Here is a 20,895-nt window from a genome sequence, read left to right as displayed (position 1 = left end):
TTTCATACTGATGTCTTCATGGCCCAATGTGTTAAGATCCGCTGGTTAACTGTAATTTTGCCGATTACTTATGATACATCTCTTTAGTAACTTCAGACCAGGCAGGTTTCGATAGTTTACTCATGAAAAGTGTAAACAAACAGTTCACATTCCAGCAAGTAGACAAGGCATGATCCATTCCTAATTCCCCAACTATAACTACAGGTTCCTGCTAAGATGCAGTCCAGCAATTACAGTCTTCAAAGGCATTTCTCCAGCACTGGTGTCTTCAGGGCAAACCCCAAGTTAAAAGTCTCTGTTGCAGGCCATGAGTAGTGACCAGCCCCTACTCCTACAGATCTCTTCATCCATCTCCATCACTTACGGGTCTCACAACCCACAGTTATGCTGGTACTCCTAGGTTTCTCTCTCTTGTGGCTCTCTGGACTCCCCTGGCAGCAGCAACTACAATAGCTCTGTGTAGTGGCTGGAGACTACATGCTGGAACTTGTCTGTGCTCTCTCCCATGTAGACTGAGTATGAGTGCAGAGTCCTTCTCCCCTTTTATTTGCAGCCAAGAGAGAGAGAGAGAGAGGCAGAGCTAGAGAAAAATGATGTAAACTAGTTAACCCTCCCCTTCTTGGTAGGGGCAGAATCTGTCTCACCACTCAGAATTCCAACCTGCTTAAAGATACAACAAGGTATTTGTGAGAGGCATGTTGAGTCCATGGAAGATTTTATTTTTTGCCATGTTTTTGGAAAATGACAAAAAAAGTTTTTTTTTTACACAAAGTTATCACTTTTCTCGCATCATACCATGGGTATATATGGAATTGCACCCCAAAACACATTCTGCTATTACGAGGATACCACGTGTGAGAGACTTTTCTACATCCTAACCACATACAGGGGCCCAAAATCCACTGATCACCTTCAGCCTTTCGAAGGGCGTTAATTACTCATTGGATTTCCTGACTGCCTATCACATTTTCAGAGGCCCTAAAATGCCAGGACAGTATGAGCTTTGAAGAGATCCTGACTTTAATGTTGGGATCCACCCAGATGCCTGGACCAGTTACTGGCTTAGCCTCTCAGGACACCACTCACAGCCTGAGCCAGCTAATCCTGTCCCCTCCACAGCCCAGCACTCCAGTGAGTGCTGGAGGGGCAGAACAGAGAGCTGGTGACTGACAGTCACCAGCTATCTGTTCAGCGAAGACTGGGAACTGAGCAATCAGAGGTCTTTGATCGTTTATTTTTCTGCCTTAGAGGTGGGGACAGATGCAGCATCGGACCCACCTAGGTGAGTATAAATGTTTGTTATTTTACATTACTAAACTTTCTTTTAACCACTTGACCTCCGGAAGGTTTTACCCCCTAAATGACCAGACTATTTAGCAGAAATGTCTTCTCCGTCGTATCAGTTACCTGGCACGATGCCGCTTCTTTTCACAGGTTCATATTTTGAGGCGGATTCTTCACTTTTATCTCACATGCTCAGAATCCTGTACGCCTTCACACTAGTGTCTCTTTTTGTAAACATTTGGGACACTAACTTTACAGGCACTTAGAGTGAATATGGGAAACAGAACTCCTGGCTAGCAGTCAGGGACTTTTTGCGCATTAGAAATAAAATTAACTGCAAGTTCCAGCAGGTACCTGGCCTGATCTTACGAACACTGCAGTTTCACTCACAATGTATCAAGAGGTGAGAGCAGGGGCAGACTGACAACTCATGGGGCCCGCGGGCAATAGGGGATCATGGGGCTCCTGTGTCCTTGTCCAAACTCAAAAAAGCCTATGAGGAAAAAAAAAAGTGTACCAGGGGCATCTCATGGGGCCCCCTACTGACCCCGGGCCCTTGGGCAGTGCCCGAGTTTCCAAATGGTCAGTCCGCCCCTGGGTGAAAGTGATCAGGAACATTATACTGACACTGCACTTGTTGGGGAAGGGGGAGCTAAACGCAAGTGCTGGCAGTGAAAGGGGCTGATCACTGCCAACACTGTATTTTTGGGGACACTGTACTATTGGGTACACTAGTATAGTTTTGAGGTTGACCAGGATATAGACTAATAATGGTGTTGATCAGCAACTGTGAGTGTGGCGGGCAATCAGGGACTGGCTCTAACTAACACTGGCTGGGAGGGGTGCTAACTGACACTACATGACATCACCAGTGACACTAGTACAATTGTCTTGGACTAGGTCACTTACAGACCATTTACCGTGATCTACCAGTGAGCCAAATTAATATGAGAATACGTGCACGTGGAAGTAAGACACTGACACTTCGCAGTTTGCCAACTTCCTAAAATTCTGTTTTATTGAGGAACTAACAGTATCATTTATAGGGCATATGATGCAGGCAAAGCATATACATTGATTGAGTGAAAAGTCCACTGGGTTTCTGCGTGTTCGTCCATCCGTGTTGATATCTTCCAATCATTGTCCCCAAAGAGACTCGTTCCCTTTTATGGGGGTTGTTTACATTAAAAGATACTTTTCTCCTAATGAGTCACCAAGGGTGAGACTCCGGATGAAGGCGCCATCTTATCAGTGATAATACTGTACACTGACACTGTACTAATGACACTGGCTGGGTGACAGGGGTAATAAGGAGGGAAATTAAGGGGTTAACTGTATCTCTCCAAGTTTATGGGTGCTGATTTTATTCAGACTGATTGATTTTTCTTCCCGATCTCAGCTCTGAATGGAAATGGGATCAGGAAGCAGAACCAGTCAGACCTGGATGGTATGTCTACTAACACACTGATCTCTGTGTTGTGGTTGGCCACAGCCATCAGCAGATTTACAGCCAAAACCATTGGCGGGGAACCTGCTGACAAACTCATGCTGTGTCCAACCACAACACAAGAAGCAGGGGGTGCGCTGTACCAGTATGTTTCAGGGGAACAACAGAGCTGCTGGTCAGCAATAAACGTTATACTGTTAGTTCGGCAACTGATTAAAATTCTGACAATACATGGGCCCCAAATACACAACTGTGTCCAGGAAGGCAGCAGTCAGTCTACTATGAAAATATACAGACAACAAATAAGCAATCATTACAATACACGCAAGTACAGCCAGTCATGACAATACACAGGTAACAAATGCACAAACCAGGGGTGGACTGACAACTCATGGGGCCCCCGGGCAATAGGGGATCATGGGGCCCCTGTGTCCTTGCCCAAACTCAAAAAAGCCTATGAAAAAAAAGGTACTAGGGGCATCTCATGGGGCCCCCTACTGACCCCGGCAGTGCCCGAGTTTCCAAATGGTCAGTCCGCCCCTGGCACAAACATGACAATATACAACAAACAGGGAATCATAACTATATGGGGGGCAACAACTGGGCAATCATGACAAGATACAAGCAATCATGATAATATACAGGCAGCGTACCAGCAAATATGGGAACATATGGACAAAAATTCCTTCCATCAAGCAAAAATCTGTCCTCACCGCCATAAACCCCTCCCCCGGCAAAAAAAAAAAAACACACACCACCCTCAGCACATCTCACTACCAGCAAAAATCTCCCCTCCCCCTGCAAAGCCCCCAGAAGCAAACCTTCCTTCACCAGGACCCCCCCCCCCCCATCCCCAACAACCCACCTCTACCTTTCCCAGTAGCCCCCCTCTTTACACAAACACTTGCCTGACCTCAGCACTGTGGTGCCTGGCAGAGTGAGGGAAGTCCTCTTAAATCTACCCCCACCCCAGTGTTATATGACACAGAGACGGGGAGCTTAGGAGAGCTTTCCTTGACATTTTATGGTGTCTGTATATGAAGTCTGACAAGGCTGTGAAGGGTGGTACTGCGAAGCCTGGAGAGTTGCAGATAATGAGGCAATGTGCGTTCAGAGAGAGGGGTGTCCTATTCCCAACATGGCTGGATCTGGGGTGGACCATCCTCTATGGCTACACCACTCTGTTTAGGTGACAATGGCCTCTTCTTTATAAAGATACACTGTATACATTACATTATAAAACAAAGATTCAGTCATTACAAGAACCTCATTGGATGAGCACTGCTGTTCCCCAGTCTGGAAAAGACATTTACATGCTTTCTTAGCCAAAATAAGTATATACTTTATGTATTGGATACAAATGGAGAAACAGAAAAAGGGCGCACCGACCTAGTGCATTATCGTTTAAAAATATATTTATTAAAGAAACAAAAATAGGTATCATACTCACAAGGGACATAATAACACAGGCATGTCAAACTGAACAAGGTGTATGATCCAAACAACATCTGAGTCCATACGATGGAACCCTGGATGACCAACTGACTAACACGTTTCGAGGACACAACCTCTTCCTCAGAAGGAGGAAGTTGGCTCTGAGGAAGAGGTTGTGTCCTCGAAACGTGTTAGTCAGTTGGTCATCCAGGGTTCCATCGTATGGACTCAGATGCTGTTTGGATCATACATCTTGTTCAGTTTGACATGCCTGTGTTATTATGTCCATTGTGAGTATGATACCTATTTTTGTTTCTTTAATAAATATATTTTTAAACGATAATGCACTAGGTCGGTGCGCCCTTTTTCTGTTTCTCCATTTGTATCCGGTGTATTTGGACCACCCCGGTCTGTTGAGGGCAGCAAGCAGTGCATATTCCAGAAAATTCCAGAACATTCCTATTGGGTCTACTGAGTCCTTTCCTAGCGCAGGAGTACAGTGTTTGTTGTATTGGATATACTTTATGTATGTATGGACTTTTAAACTGAAGTTATTACTTGTAAACAAGTCACGAAGAACATTCACCAACAACCCACAAATGAGAAAATGTAAAAATGACAAAGAAAATTGTTGGAAAAACTTTATTTTGTGTTTTCTCATCTGTAGTACATATATTAGACATACATGCACTGTAGGCACATACTGGGGATGGTATTTTGTATCATCGCTCTTTAGAAGATTTTCAGCTTCATGTTCTCAGTGTATGGATTATAAATTCGTAAAATACAAAATATAACTTTACTAATAACTCAATTTTAAATTTTAATTGTAGGACTCTTAGCACCAGTAAAGATGTAAAATATGAATTATTATACCCTGAGTTGCCATGCTATCGTCCCATGGTGATCTAGAATCTATTTAACGGGAACATATTATACAAACCAGCATTCAATGTGAATGTATTTTGGTAGTTTAGCAAAGATTTTCTATAGATTTGCAAAACAGACGTTTGATACGTGTTCAGTTTGAAATGTATTTATTTCAGGTACTTATATAGTGCTGTCATTACGCAGCACTTTACATATATCCTGTACATTCACATCAGTCCCTAACCCTCAAGGGGCGTACAATCTAAGGTCCCTAACTCACATTCATACATACTAGGGCCAATTTGGAAAGGAATCAATTCACCTACCAGCATGTCTTTGGAGTGTAGGAGGAAACTGGAGCACCCAGAGGAAGCCCACGCAGGCACAGGGAGAGCATGCAAACTCCAGGCAGGTGGTGCTGTGGTTGGGATTTGAACCAACGACCCCTAGTGCTACTAGGTGGAAGTGCTAACCATTTAGCCACTGTGCTGCCCCGAATATAATTGTTCCTTCCACTATTATCACATGATATTTTCAGAGATAACTATGGCAATCACCAAGGAGGAAGCTCCTGATATGCAAAAAAAAAAAAAAATATATATATCATTAATTCAATTTTATTTTCAAAACAAAAATGAAAAAATAAGAACAGCAGATTATTCAATCTAATTTCAATTTCAATTGCATAAAATAAAAAAAAAAAAGCAAATGGTCTAAACTGAAGAAAGTCACAGGGCTTCTAAACCTTCCCTACTCTATTCGAAAAACAAAAAATGAAGGTTTGGTAATACATATACTATATGAATCAATGGAGGCACTGGGGTTGATTTACTAATGGCAAATAGGTCGCTCCCTTTGCAGGAGAATTAATCCCAGAGCTTAGTGAATAAGGAGAATCTGTTGACTTCCATCATCCAATCATACACAAGCAAAATTTTACTTTTTCTTGCATATGATTGGGTTTTCTCGGCAAAGTGAAAATTCACCATGAAATTCACTAAGCTCTGGGGCAAAGTCCCTTAAACAAATTAAGTATTTAGTGAACCCCACTGGGTGGACAGAGCCTAATGGGGAACTAAGAGGCTAGTTATCCATCAGGTCCATCTTAGGTATTCTTTGCAAAGTGAAGTTCCACCACATTCACTAAGCTCTGGGGAAAATTCCCTTGCAAAGTGCAACTTCCCATGCAAAGTAAACAGTCTATTTGCCTTTAGTAAGTCAGCTCCACTGAATGTACTGCGACTTTCCATACAATATCCATGACCTAGGTGTACAGGTCAAGAATAGGCTATTTGGGTTGACTTTGATCTCTCACTTTGAATATAACTGAGCGGGGGTTAACAAACAAGTTATTTTCAGGGAAAAAAAATGAGAAACAAAACGAAGATAAGGCAGCAATTCTATCAATTAGAATAGTAGTAGGACACAGCACATGTGATTAGGCTAGGTAGTCTTCTCGAGTATGGCAAACCTTACTAAATGGCAGTTTATGATCCCTCAAGGTCAATGACAAGAGGCCTGTTGCACCTTAGTATAGCCTCGTAAAGCTTCTCCTTGTGTGGGGTGCCCCAGGAGGTTGTATATTGATAGAGCTGCCTCATCTTCTCTTGGTGAGGTTCCCTCCTACGTATTATGTCATACTGCTCCTGGGTCAGAAGACTGTGGGCCAGCAGATCGTCCAGAACTGGATCTACGTGGGACAGTTTTTCGATAAGAGCCTTTCTGTGTTTATCCACAAAATGTTCTGGTGGAGAGGATGCAACTAAAATAATTATAAAAATCATACATACACATTTCACATTGATCCCCCACCAAGAACAAAATGACCCCAGTCACGGCTAGTGCTGGAACTTAGAAGGAGTGATAATGTAACCCCATGCGTCATTGGACAGTGCTTGGGTCAAGCAATTGGAGGTTGGGCTTGAGCACTGTATCATAGAAATAAGTCACCCCTGATGCAGGGTTTTTGCAGCAGCACCCACAAAGGAGTGAGTGGAAGGGGAGTGCTGGGAGGGTAAGTATAAGGTGGGCTTTTATCAGACCCATTGAATTTGCCTGGAATGACAAGGTGATTAGGTCTATTGTCTAAAGCAGGGCTGGACAATTCCCAGGTGCCAGAAGCCACTGCTGAACAGGTCAGAGCTGTCCCGCTGCCCCTCACCTGTCCTGCTGCCCCCACTTGTCCCACTGCCCCCCTTCTGTGATCCTCCCCCCCACCTGTCCCGCTGCCCCCTACCTGTCCTGCTGCCCCCACCTGTTCATCTGCCCCCTTTCTGTGATGCTCCCCCCACCTGTCCAACTGCCACTTACCTGTCCTGCTGCCCCCACCTGTCCCACTGACCCCCTTCTGTGATCCTCCCCCCCACCTATCCTGCTGCCCCCTACCTGTCTTGCTGTCCCACCTGTTCTTCTGCCCCCCTTCTGTGATGCTCCCCCCCCACCTGTCCTGCTGCCCCTCACCTGTCCTGCTGCCCCCTTTTGTGATCCTCCCCCACACCTGTCCCGCTGCCCCCTACCTGTCCTGCTGCCCCCACCTGTTCTTCTGCCCCCCTTCTGTGATGCTCCCCCCCACCTGTCCCGCTGCCCCCCACCTATCCTGCTGTCCCCCCCCTGTCCTGCTGCCCCCCCACCTATTCCACTGCCCCCCTACTGTGACACTGCCCCCACTAGTCCCCACCTGTCCCTGCTGCTCCCCTCCTGTGATACTGCCCCCCTCCTGTGACGCTGCCTCCCACCTGTCTTGCTGCTCCCCTCCTGTGAGGCTGCCCCCTACCTATCCTGCTGCCCTCCTCCTGTGATGCTGCCCACCACCTGTGACACTGCCCCCCTCCTGTTATGCTGCCCCCCCTGTGATGCTGCCCCCCACCTGTCCCACTGCCCAGCTCCTGTCCCACTGCCCCCCCCCCCTCATGTGATGCTGCCTCCCACCTGTCCCGCTACCCTCTCCTATCCCACTGTCCCCTCCCATCACATTCCCCCCTCCTGTCCCACTTCCTCCCCTCCTGTGATGATGCCTCTCACCTGTGATGCTGCTCCCCTCCTGTGACGCTGCTCCCCACCTGTTCCACTGCCCCATTCCTGTCCTACTGCCCCCCCCCCCTCATGTCCCACTGCCCCCTCCTGTCTTGCTGCCCCCTCCCATGACACTTTCCGTTCCTGTCCCGCTGCCCCCCTCTTGTCCTGCTACCCCCCTCTTGTCCCGTTGCCCCCCTCCTGTGATGCTGCCTCCCTCCCATCATGCTGCCCTTCCCACCTGGCTCCTAACTTTTTTAACTGGCTCCTAGATTTAAAGCAACTTTATTAAGCCCTGATTTAAGGTGTGCGAAATATCATCCAAAGCATGTCAATGCTGCCTCTCAGATATTATTCTCACTCAATGTTACAGCACTATTGCAGCTTGATGGAACAGGCCCCATGTCCGGCCCCAACAACCGTCCACATTCTGGAATTCATGAAGCTGTCACTTTGACACCTCCAACATTACCAACTCATGAAATGGATAAAACTCCCTTGTCTTTATTCCAGACACAGATATCCTCCCGATGTAGATCTGGCTAATTCACCACCAGGACATGGAGGGAGAGTGGAATATGACCGCACAATGGTAAAAATGATAAGATTTCCTTTTTATTGAAGACTGGGGGAAACGTATAAGAACCACCCCCCTCCACCCCCCATATGAAGGAATGCCAGGTTTGAAATGAAGAAACCTAAGCTTTGTGAGTTCATATTTCACTTTTCATAGAACTATAATAAAAGGTATTGGGGGAACTTTGAAAATACAACATTACAGTTTACAAATTACAGTTCACTTACCCGCCATGCTCCTCGACTTATCTACTGATCTTGATAAACGTTTTATGTCCCCTAAAAATAATAAGGATGGTTGTGGATTAGATCACATATTCCCATGATTATTTAAAACATATATATTATAGATTTGTTGAAGCTCATATGTGAAAACTGAGAGCATAGCTGAACTTAACCACTTTAGCGCCGCCCCATACTGCTACAGGGCGGCAGCTGTGCGCAAAATCACGTAAATATACGTGATTTTGCCATTCCGGGTAGGGCGCGCGCACCGAGGCGCATGTGCGCCCTACCTGCGCCCCCATTTGCGGCCACCAATCACCAGGTCCCGGCTGGTGATTACTCGCAGGCGTCCTGTGATTGCTGAGGATCTCCAAGGATGGGGGGGTGTTAACTGTTTGTGAACAAAATAGTTCTCCTCCCTGTCAGCTCCTGCACACTGCTTTGGATGGCTCTGCATAGCAGCATGCTTACAGTAAAACACTCCCAGCACAGTTAACCCTTTGATTGCCCCAGATGTTAACCCCTTCCTGCCCAGGGTCATTAATACAGTGTCAGTGCTTTGTATTAGCTCTGATCACTGTGTTGGTGTCACTGGGGACGTCAGTGACACCAAGTCAGTTCCCCCCAGTGTCAGAATGTCCACTGCAGTCCCGCTATAAGTCGCTGATCGCCACCATTACTGGTAAAAAAATTTAAAAAATCCCAGTATATATACCGCCATTTGTAAACGCTATAACTTCAAACTAATTAGTTTACACGTATTGGGGGGTGGGGTTCTGAGGAGTAGAGGGGCGATTTAGGGCTGAGTTGACAACCCCCACCCACACACACCCTCTGTTTACTCGCAAATATCAGCTTCTCAGGGCATCATCCAATGGGAATGAGAGCAGCTTCTCCTCATTCCTGGCTCATAGATCACATGACAAGGGGAGACAGGAAGAAGGGCAGTCTTCCCTCACTCCCCAGCAGCACTGTGTTGAGATAGAGGTGTGTTCTTGGTGGAGTCTGCTTTCTTCTGCCCACAGTAGACTGTGATTGGAGGCAGGAGAGAGCAGACTCTTCCCTCCAGCAGCCATCGAGCCCTTGCTCCTTCTGACAGAGGAAAAGTTGCATTCCTTCCTGTCAGTGAGGTGCAGAAGAATGGAACAGCCAAAGTTTCCAGTGCACTCCCTGTAACGGGAGTCACTTTGGGTGGGGGGCCCATAGAACCCAGCTCACTTTGGAGAGGGAGACCCCTGTCTCAGCTCCCCATATCCCTATTATGTTTAAGTCACCCTGTGCCTGTTAGGGGTACAGGGTGATCTGTCCTAATATTGTGTGGGGGTTGTAGATTGTTTAATGCCATGTGGTTGCATCCCATTGTTCTATTGTGTGTCTTGCTTGGGAGCAAACTATTATGGGATGTATGTGTTTATTGGCTTGGTGGGGGATGTCTCCAGCAGCCCTCCCTCCTGATGGGACTGTCTGTTGGTGTGTCTCGTTACTAAATGTAGATTGCCCCGCCCTGTGTCATTATGCAGAGAGGAGCGTTTGTTCCCTTGAATGTATATATCTTGTATCTGTGTTAAAATAAACTAGTCTACTTTCTGGATTACTTCAAGATTGGTGTCGTCTAGTCTTGTATGGTCATCTGTGGTGTCGGTTGTCGGTGTTCGGACAGGGAAGCGGTATTTTAACGGAAGTACTCAGCGCAGGCTGGGACAGTTCCATTACACTCCCTCATCCACATATCAACACTATGCCTGGGGCACATGCCCCTTCTGCCCCCCCCCCCCCGGCTTGCCGACGCTGGGCTGGAGGTGTAGAAAGTGAGTACCTCTTGTTAAGATAGTATCCCAAACTGTTTCTTTAGTGCTTTCTTCTGCCACCTCTAGAAAAATGTTTATAGGATTTCCCATGATAATGATTTCCGTGAACTGGTAAGGTCCGGAGTGATGACTAGTCTGGAACTTAAGGGTCTGGAAAATGTAATTAAGAAATCATCAATACATCAGGTTTTGGTCACAGAATGTAGCAAATTATCATGCAATTACTGTACATACATAAGCCTAATACAAAGGCACATTTGTGGGCTGGTGACATAGCACCAGATACTCAGAATAGGCTCCTCCAGGTTCCAGAAAGCACCTGCAGAAAACCTCCAAGAAATCTACTAAAAATCCATCTATGGATGGACCCGAAAGAATCTCTGACGCATTTCAAAGGGAGATTCTTTCTTCCTCAGATCTCCCTTTGAAACGCGGCAGCCATTCTTTAGGGTCTTCCTCCACTTTGGATTCGCACAGGTCTCTGGCCTTATTGGCCAGTATTGGATATTATATGCATATTAAATTCTGGTGTTTGTGAGTATACATCTGTTTTATCCTTCAATAAATTTCTGAAGTGATGCGCAAGGCTTTTGCACTTTATTTTGTTCTTGTTTGCAGCATTGTCCTAGGCTTCCACAGCCTTCCTAAAGGGCTGCACAGCAATGCTCATTAGATGGACCTATTTTGCTGAGGATGGTCTGTACATTATTTCCTGATCTGGTTCTCTGAGCGCAGGAGGAGACTTGTATAAAACCAAGCCCTTAGGCACGCAGAGTGCTTTTACAAACATTGGTGAAAGAATGGGTCGCTCTCAGGAGCTCAGTGACTCCAAGCGTGGTCCCGTGATAGGTGGCCACCTGGGCAATAAGTCCATCCGTGACATTTCCTGGCTACTAAATATTCCACGCTCAACTGTTAGTGGGATTATAACAAAGTGGAAGCCACTGGAAACAACAGCAACTCAGCCACCAAGTGGTAGGCCACGTCACATGACAGGGCGGGGTCAGCGCATGCTGAAGCGCACAGTGCACAGAAGTCACCAACTGTCTGCAGAGTCAATAGCTAAAGACCTCCAAACTTCATGTGGCCTTCAGATGAGCACAACAACAGTGCGTAGAGAGCTTCATGGAATGGGTTTCCATGGCCGAGCAGCTGCATCCAAGCCTTCCATCACCAAGTGCAATGCAAAGCGTCGGATGCCGTGGTGTAAAGCACGCCATCACTGGACTCTAGAGCAGAGGAGAAGTGTTCTCTGGAGTGACCAATCATGGTTCTCTGTCTGGAAGTCTAATGGACATATCTGGGTTTGGTGGTTGCTAGGAGAACGGTACTTGCCTGCCTTAATTGTGCCAAGTGTAAAGTTTGGTAGAGCGGGGATTATGGTGTGGTTTTTGTTTTTCAGGGGCTGGGCTTGGCCCCCTAGTTCCAGTGAAGGGAACTCTTAAGGCAACATTTTGGACAATTTCATGTTCCCAACTTTGTGGGAAGAATTTGGGGATGACCCCTTTCAGTTCCAACATGACTGCGCACCAGTGCTTAAAGCAAGGTCCATAAAGACATGGAGGAGCCAGTTTGGGGTGGAGGAACTTGACTGGTCTGCACAGAGTCCTGACCTCAACCCTATAGAACACCTTTGGGATGAATTAGAGCAGAGACTGCGAGCCAGGCCTTCTGTGGTGGGGGAAATCACTAGAACCGATCCCCAGTATGGCTTTCTCAGCAACAGCTGAAAGCCAGCGGGATGGAGAGCAGAAGCCTGCTTTCAACTACTGCAGAGAGAGCCATACAGGGGATCGGTTCCATTAACTGTCCCCCTGCCATGCTGATCACCCTCCCTGCCTGCATCAGATTCACCCAGCCTGGGCCCGTTGAGGACTGGTGGTACCCCCTTATCCACAGCCTTGTTTCTAACCATAATCAACAAACTTCCCTACAACGATTAATTCTGACTGTAAATGACTTTGTGTCAGCATTTAAATGTAATGGTTACCTTGGGAAGTATATAGTCTTGTGGGCGACTGGCAATGAGATATTTGGTTTTTGCATATACAGTGTCAAGGGTCTGAGGAGGCTTTACAATTTTCTGAAATCCAAACTTCATCTTGTCCTTGTCAAGTCTCTGAAGCGGAATTGTAATAAGTAAAGATTAATCAGGTTGTAAGACATAACTGACACCCTAGCTAGTGCAGAATCATGGGAGGGAAGCATTATTTTTCTATGTTCAAGAAATAAGAGCAATACATAGGAGCCAAAAAAAAAGAGTAACAGAATATATAATGACCATATTGTTGGGAATGCAACAGCATGTACTATATATAGTATTTGTGTGTTAATATCACTTGACCAGTAGATGGCACTGTACACTAAGGTTGCTAGTTGTGCATATGTGCAAGACTTGTTGGTTCTCTCTCTTCCTCAACTAAGATGTCTGCTGCTATTACAGTCTGCTGAAATGTGTTCTGTATATTTGCAACTTAAGCCTCACAAGTAAAGTCTTCTGCCTCATCACAAGCTACCAGTGTCTTCTCTAACACATAACCAACAGGTTATGGGCCCAGCTCCAGACACTGGAAAAAGGAAAACTACAAGCAAGTAAGTGCTGCATTTCCAATCCTACCAAATCCTGTGTGAGGAAACAAGAGCTGTATAAAAATTCACTGAAAGATGGCAAGTGCTTCAGATATGAAGTTTACAATAGCAAAGCTCAACAATACCAACTACCAGCTATGGAAGTTTAAGCTTGAAATGCTGTTATCCAAAGATGACTTGTGGCCGGTACTAGATACACACAGACCCAATGACAACCCGGAAGAATGGGACAGGAAAAACAGGCAAGCAAAAGCAGTCATAAGCCTGTTAGTGGAGGACGATCAACTGATTCATATAAGGAAAGAAAGCACAGCTAAAGGTATGTGGACTGCATTACAAACACTGCATGAACGTGCAAACCTAAACAGTAAACTATATCTGCTGCGCAAACTGTATAAGATGAGGCTGGAAAAAGGACAGGAAATGGGTGAACATGTAAATGCTATGCTAGAAATTGTGGACCAGCTGGGTGCAATAGGTGAAGAAATAAAAGACAATCATGTAGTAGCACTACTGCTATGCAGCTTTCCAGAATCATACAGTGCCCTTATAAATGCTCTAAAAACTAGACCGGAAACTGAACTGACGCTAGAATATGTTAAGGGGAAATTAATTGATGAATACAGCAGAAGAAAGGAAAATTTGCATAGTGAAGAGAACGAGAGACCAGAGGCAGCTCTGAAGGTGCATGAAGGCATAAGACAAAGCAAAGAAACTAGGGTATGTTTTCGCTGCAAAAAGGACGGTCACCTGAAAAAGAACTGTTCAATCTGGAAAGCTGAGCAGCGAAAGCAGGAGCTACCCACAAGAGAAAGAGCTAAAGCAGTCATGAGAGAAAATGAAAGTGCATCATGGAGTGGTACTTTTAAAGTGACTCAGAATAGTACCTCACACGGATGGTACATTGATTCAGGGGCAACAAGTCACATGACAAGCAACGAGACATTCTTCACAGAAATTGATTTCAGTGTAAAAGATAAAGTCTTCCTAGCAAATGGGAAAAGTATTACAGCGGAAGGTAATGGTCAGGGATTTCTGAACTGCAAAACGCCATCAGGGGGCAAGCAGAGCATCCTTGTAAAGAATGTTCTATATGTTCCAAGCCTAGAAGGAAGCCTCCTATCAGTTAAAACCCTTGCAAGCAATGGACTCACTGTCCAGTTCAGAGGTGATGAATGCACAATTCAAAATGGAAAGCAAATTCTAGCAAGAGGAAGATTAAATGAACATCTGTACAAAATCGTCACTGAAAGTGAGAAGGCTAATGCAGCAACTCATAACCCACATGACAAGGGCATCCACCTGTGGCATAGAAGATTGGGGCATCGAAACCCAGAAGCTATAAAGGACTTTGCAAAGAGAGGTCTATCAGAAGACATGAAAATATTGCCTTGCCACACACTCAGCAAGTGCACGTGTTGCATCAAAGCAAAGGCCACCCGAACCCCTCTTCCACAGACCAGTCAGAGTAAAACCATTAAACCCCTGGAACTGATACACAGTGATGTGTGCGGACCAATGAAAACCATCACACCTGGCGGGAACAGATATTTACTGACTTTCATCGACGATTATTCCCGGTACACAATAACGTATCTAATGAAGCACAAAAGTGAGACATTAGAAAAACTTCAAGAGTTTATAGCCATGACAAGCAACAAGTTTCAAAGGAAACCTGGAATAATACGCACTGACAATGGAGGGGAATATATGAATAAAGAGATGGAATCATACCTAAAGAAACAAGGTATTATACACCAAACAACTGTACCATACACTCCTGAGCAAAACGGTGTAGCGGAAAGAAAGAATCGCACTTTTGTAGAAATGACCAGATGTATGATTTCGGACGCTGTCTTACCTAACAAATACTGGGGAGAAGCAATAATGACTGCAACATACCTACAAAACAGGCTCCCATCAAAAGCTATTGAGAGTACACCATATGAGATGTGGAATGGATCAAAACCCAACGTAGGACACATCAGAGTGTTTGGCTGTAAAGCATATGCCCACATTCCAAGTCAGAAACGCTCCAAGTTGGAGAACAAAGCCATAGAAGGCATTCTGGTGGGCTACAGTGAGCAAAGTAAGGGATATAGAATCCTTTGTCCAAAGACCAACAAGGTCACAGTAAGCCGCAGTGTTTATTTTGATGAAAGTGAAGCACCAAATAATACAATTCTTGAAAAATGTGGAGAGGATTTACGTGCTGAATCGGCAAGAGACACTGACCCATGCGAAGCAGGACAAGAGCCAGAACAAGAAGTGGAACTTACAATCAACGAGCCAATAGAACCCACTGAACAACAAGAAATCAGAAGATCCTCTCGAATGACAAAAGGGATACCACCCAGCAGGTTATCATACGCTGCTAAAACACATCAAACACAGGAGCCAACATCCTGGGAAGACATAGAAACTTTGCAGAGAAGGGAAGCCGATCAGTGGAGAAAAGCAGCTGAAGAAGAAATAAAATCACTTCAAGAAAATAAAACTTGGTCACTAACAGAACTCCCTCCTGGTCGCAAAACCATCGGAAACAAGTGACTGTTGCACTCTCTTCAACTGAAGCGGAATACATAGCAGCAGCACATGCATGTCAAGAAGCCATTTGGATTCGTCAACTTCTACTAGACATGGGACTGAATATGTCACAACCCACACCCATCTTTGAAGACAATCAGGGATGCATAAAGCTTACACACTCTGAGAAGATCAACCCAAGAACCAAGCACATTGATGTAAGATATCATCTGCTCAGAGACATGCAAGAACAAGGGGTTATCGACATCCAGTACTGCCCATCAGAGGAGATGACTGCAGATGCACTCACCAAACCTTTGCCAAGGGAACGTCATTGTTTTCTACAAAAGATACTAAATGTCATATAATTATGCACATGCCGTTGAGAAGGGGTGTTAGGAATGCAACAGCATGTACTATAATGTACTATATATAGTATTGTATGTTAATATCACTTGACCAGTAGATGGCACTGTACACTAAGGTTGCTAGTTGTGCATATGTGCAAGACTTGTTGGTTCTCTCTCTTCCTCTCTCTTCCTCAACTAAGATGTCTGCTGCTATTACAGTCTGCTGAAATGTGTTCTGTGTGTTTGCAACTTAAGCCTCACAAGTAAAGTCTTCTGCCTCATCACAAGCTACCAGTGTCTTCTCTAACACATAACCAACACATATGAGGTTCAGGTCAGCTCTTCGTAAAGTACAACCCCAACCTACTGACACCTTCCCCATGTCAATAAGTGTCCCGGTTCTCCTGTTGAAGCTGAAAGTCCAATCGTTATGTGAGCTCTGTGCTGGAACATACACCTGGTTAATGACTGACTTCTCTCCTTTGCTTGCCTGGTTTTGATCTAAACCGAAATTCTGACAAACTTTTCGTTATTCGAAAATTCAGATTGCAATAGTAACTAGAAAAGCTACAATTTCTGGGGAAATTGTGTGAAGTGCTCTTGCCTCCACCAGTAGTCTACAACTGGAGTGGGTGGAGTAACTGTTGTGTGGTTGTGGTGGCTGGAGTAACTGTGAAAAGGTTGGACTGGGCAGAGTAACTTTATGGAGTGGGCGGAGTAACTGGGTGGAGTGGGTTAAAAACTCATGCAACTCACTCTACAGCAAGGGCATAGAAGAGCAGTTAAAAACAAACTGCTCCAACATGCTCACTTCACTGGCGGTTGCCTTCTTCAAACAGTTGTAGTTTAAAAATTATAAATCCTACACCGAAGAGCTTTATATTGTGAGAATCACAAGACGTAGACCTACATTTCGATGCATAGTATGTCTCTGAAATACTAAAAATGAAGGCACAGTCACAGTTTAGAAATTGCCCTTCAAATTTGAGGTGTCTAGAGTGGAGTTTCAATGAATGTCAATGGGTGGCGTGAGTTGCAAACAAATGGTCATATTGTGAAAACTATCAGGACTATGGCTTAGCCGTGGACATGTTTAGTGGCAGCAGAGATAGCTGAATGTTTTGATATAAGATTTGCGTAGGTGGGCTTGAAAATGAGGGAATGATGGCAGTTTAGAAATCCTGTCCTGATTTTTCAGCTCACACTCTAGCTTTTGTCAGCTCCCACTCTAGTTTTCGAATTCGACTTGAACGTGAATCAAATTCAAATCGAATATGATTATGAAAAGAATAGAACATAAAATAATAGAATAGACTAGAATAGAACTGAAAAGACTAAAATAAAATAGAAAAGAATAGAAGACAATATAAAATTAGAGAATAGATTAGAATAGATTAGAACAGAATGGAATAGAATTAAATAGAAAAAACAATAGAATAGAAAAAAATAGAAAGAATATAACTGTCTTCCAGAAAGATATAAGGATGTCAGTGAGCGCAATAGAAGAAAGGAAAAAAAATTGAATAGAATAGATTAGAATAGAAAAGATTAGAACAGAATAGAAAAGAAGAAAACAATAGAATAAAATAGAAACAATATACCTGTCTTCTGAAATCTGAATTTTGAATAGAATAGATTCAAATAGAATAGAAAAGAATGGAAAAGAACAGAATAGAATAGAAAAAAAACAATAGCATAGAATAAAACTGTCTTCTGAAGTTCAAATTTCAAATAGAAAGAATTTAAATAGAATATAATAGAATGGAAAAGACAATAAAATAGAATTTAGAAGAATAGGATAGAATACAATAGAAAGAATATAACCATCTTCCAAAATTAGAATTTCGAATAAAAATTTTTTTTAAATAGATTAGAAAAGAATAGAAAATAACAGAATATAATAGAAAAAAACCCACAATAAAATAGAATAGAAGGAAATTGAAAGAATATAACTGTCTTTTGAAATTTGAATGTCGAATAGAATAAATTTGAATGTGAATGCCAATTTGAATTTTCCGAATTTGGTTGAATTGAATTGGAATATGAAATTGAACAAATTCCAAAACCAAATTGAATTGAACAAATCAAAATGATTTAAGTAAAAAATCAAAACAAAACGAAACAGATTTTTTTCATTCTGCGCATGTTTACAATGCCTGGTAATTGGCCACTCAGGCCTGGGCACTGCATCCCAGAACAAGGTGAGAAGGTCACATGCTCCCCCATTCAGGCACTAGGTAATTCCTTGGGGCCCTGAGGAAGGGACCAGTGGGGCAGCAAGGAGGATGTGGCTATCAGTTCATGGAGTTGTTCTTTCAGTATTTTATTAAAAATGAATATACAATTAAAAAATAAAAACTCATTTTTACCTCTTCGATGTGTGGAATAAGTGGCAGTAAATGAAGATGAATTTTATATTCTTGATATTCTGCCTCTCCTGGACAATTGATTTGGAAGTAGAGAAGTACAATTCCATGAATCGGGGTCTTTTTTTTCACAAATGACAGCAGAGGGCCCAGACAGGAGAAGGTGGGATTCTCCAAAACGATATAAAACGGTTCCACTCGTGTCGGACTTATGAAGGCCATGTTCCCATCTGTGAAGTGGGCACATTTAATCCTCGATGGGTCTCCCGTAAAACCTGTGAGATAAAGAGTAGGTTATATCCTACGGGGAATGCAAACATCTCCAGCAGATCTGGCAAAGATAATGAATCCAAAGCTCCTTTTTTTCAGCTTTCCCACATTTAGAGGGTAACTTCATTATTCATGGAAAAAATTTATATAGTACATACAACTAGAAAAGCTACAATTTCTGGGAAAATTGTGTGTCGTGTTCTTGCCTCCACCAGTAGTCTACAACTGGAGTGGGCGGAGTAACTGGGTGGAGTGGATGGAGTAACTGTTGTGTAAGAGCTCCCACTCTAGTTTTGAACATTCAGCCATTGATTCCTATGGGACCAATTTCACCACAAAAACGCCAATATTTTGTGAACCATTCGGCGAAGTAATTGCACACCAATCGGGAACAATCCGCACGTTTCTGTATATTACTGTCTATGTAGTGTAAAAACTGTGGGAGGAGTTAGGGGGGTTAATTTGGCTATAATAAGAATATATTTGTGAGATAACAGGAAGTGGTCGCCAGGCAACAACACTTAATTACTACATAAGCCTCACTGTAATGTATCCACTCGCCCTCCTGAGGATTCCCCCCCCCCCCCCCCCCCCCTTCCTGACCAGGCCATTTTTTGCGTTACGGCGCTGCGTTACTTTAACTGGCAATTGTGCGGTCATGCAACGCTGCACCCAAGTGAAATTTATATCCTTTTTTCCCCCACAAATTGAGATTTTTTTAGGTGGTATTAGATCACCTCTGCGGTTTTTATTTTTTGTGCTATAGAAAAAAAATTGACTGACAATTTTGAGAAAAAAAAACTATATTTTTGACTTTTTGCTATTAAACGTCTCCAGTAAAAAAAATTTAAAAATCTAATTTTGTCATACATTTAGGCCAAAATGTATTCTGCTCCGTGTCTTGGCTAAAAAAAAATCCTCATACGTGTAAATTAATTGTTTTACGTGAAAGTTATAGCGTCTACAAATGGCGGTATAGATACTGGGATTTTTTTTTTCTTTTTACTAGTAATGGCGGCGATCAGCGACTTATAGCGGGACTGCAGCGGGCATTCTGACACTGGGGGGAGGGAATTGAATTGGTGTCACTGACATCTCCAGTGACACCAATACAGTGATCAGTGTTAAAGAAAAGCACTGCCACTGTACTAATGGCACAGGGGAGGAAGGGGTCAACATCTGGGGCGATCAAAGGGGTAACTGGGTGCTGTTTTACTATCTGCTGTGTCCGTGTGCTTCACTGTAAGCACACTGCTTTGGATGGCTGTGCTGTGCACAGTCATCCAAAGCAGTGTGCAGGAGTTGACAGGGAGGAGAACTGTTTTGTTTCAAACAGTTCTCCTCCACATCAGAGATGCTTAGCAATCACCGGGTGCCTGCGAGTAATCACTGGCCGGAAATGCAAAATCACATATATATATATACGTGCACCCTGTAGCAGTATTTCTACTATAGGGCGGTCGGGAAGCGATTAAAGAGAAATTCTCAAATCTAATACTGAACATGCAAATTATTACTATTATTATTATTTTGCTAATTGAGTTAGAAATAAAAAGAACACCTTACTTACTTCTTACGCATAAATAATGTGGCAAATACACTGCTGATACCACACTGGCCACAGACTGCTCATGGATTTCTATGTTAAACAGAGGACCGATAATCTCATGTTTACTTTCAGGCATTTCTTTCAAGTAATCACTCCAGGATTTCAGAGAATAGACAATAGCCACAGGACCGGTGACCTGGAATTTAATTCCCGTGTTCCGGCAACAGAAGAGGCCCGCAGATTTCAGCTGTAATCTAAAAATCCACATAATTCATATTACTAAAACAATTGTAAAGAAAATTTTACTATGAATATTTTCAGGAAAAAGACTCCATAAAACAACAGATAGATAGATAGATAGATGGATGGATGGATGGATGGATAGATACAGATAAATAGATAGATAGATGATAGATAGATGATAGATAGATGATAGATAGATAGATAGATAGATAGATAGATAGATAGATAGACAGACAGACAGACAGATAGATAATAAATAGATAGATAGATAGATAGATAGATAGATAGATAGATAGATAATAGATAGATAGATAGATAGATAGATAGATAGATAGGTAATAGATAG

General features: G+C 43.6%; 1 protein-coding gene across 2 annotated transcripts in view; it reads right to left on the bottom strand.

Annotated features, from left to right (window-relative positions):
- Nucleotides 1-4,793: 4,793 nt before the first annotated feature.
- Nucleotides 4,794-20,895, bottom strand: part of LOC149435983 (uncharacterized) — an 89,173-nt gene continuing 73,071 nt past the window's right edge. Inside the window, exons 13-19 of one of the 2 annotated variants that reach the window (XM_089662194.1) lie at nucleotides 20,328-20,560; nucleotides 18,491-18,762; nucleotides 12,647-12,775; nucleotides 10,665-10,806; nucleotides 8,852-8,902; nucleotides 6,563-6,779; nucleotides 4,794-5,606 (exon numbers count right to left, since the gene is read on the bottom strand). In XM_089662194.1, coding sequence (XP_089518320.1) covers nucleotides 5,570-5,606; nucleotides 6,563-6,779; nucleotides 8,852-8,902; nucleotides 10,665-10,806; nucleotides 12,647-12,775; nucleotides 18,491-18,762; nucleotides 20,328-20,560 — 1,081 coding nt within the window. In that variant the 3' untranslated portion in view covers nucleotides 4,794-5,569. Of the gene's footprint in view, nucleotides 6,780-8,851; nucleotides 8,903-10,664; nucleotides 10,807-12,646; nucleotides 12,776-18,490; nucleotides 18,763-20,327; nucleotides 20,561-20,895 lie in introns of both variants that reach the window. The other variant, XM_089662193.1, reaches the window with a different exon arrangement.

Source organism: Staurois parvus, unplaced genomic scaffold, assembly GCF_062004578.1.
Source record: "Staurois parvus isolate SC_StPar_1 unplaced genomic scaffold, SC_StPar_1.0 ptg001435l, whole genome shotgun sequence".
Lineage (NCBI taxonomy): Eukaryota > Metazoa > Chordata > Amphibia > Anura > Ranidae > Staurois > Staurois parvus.
Note: the sequence above shows the minus strand (reverse complement) of the source record. Positions and strands in the feature narration are given on the sequence as shown.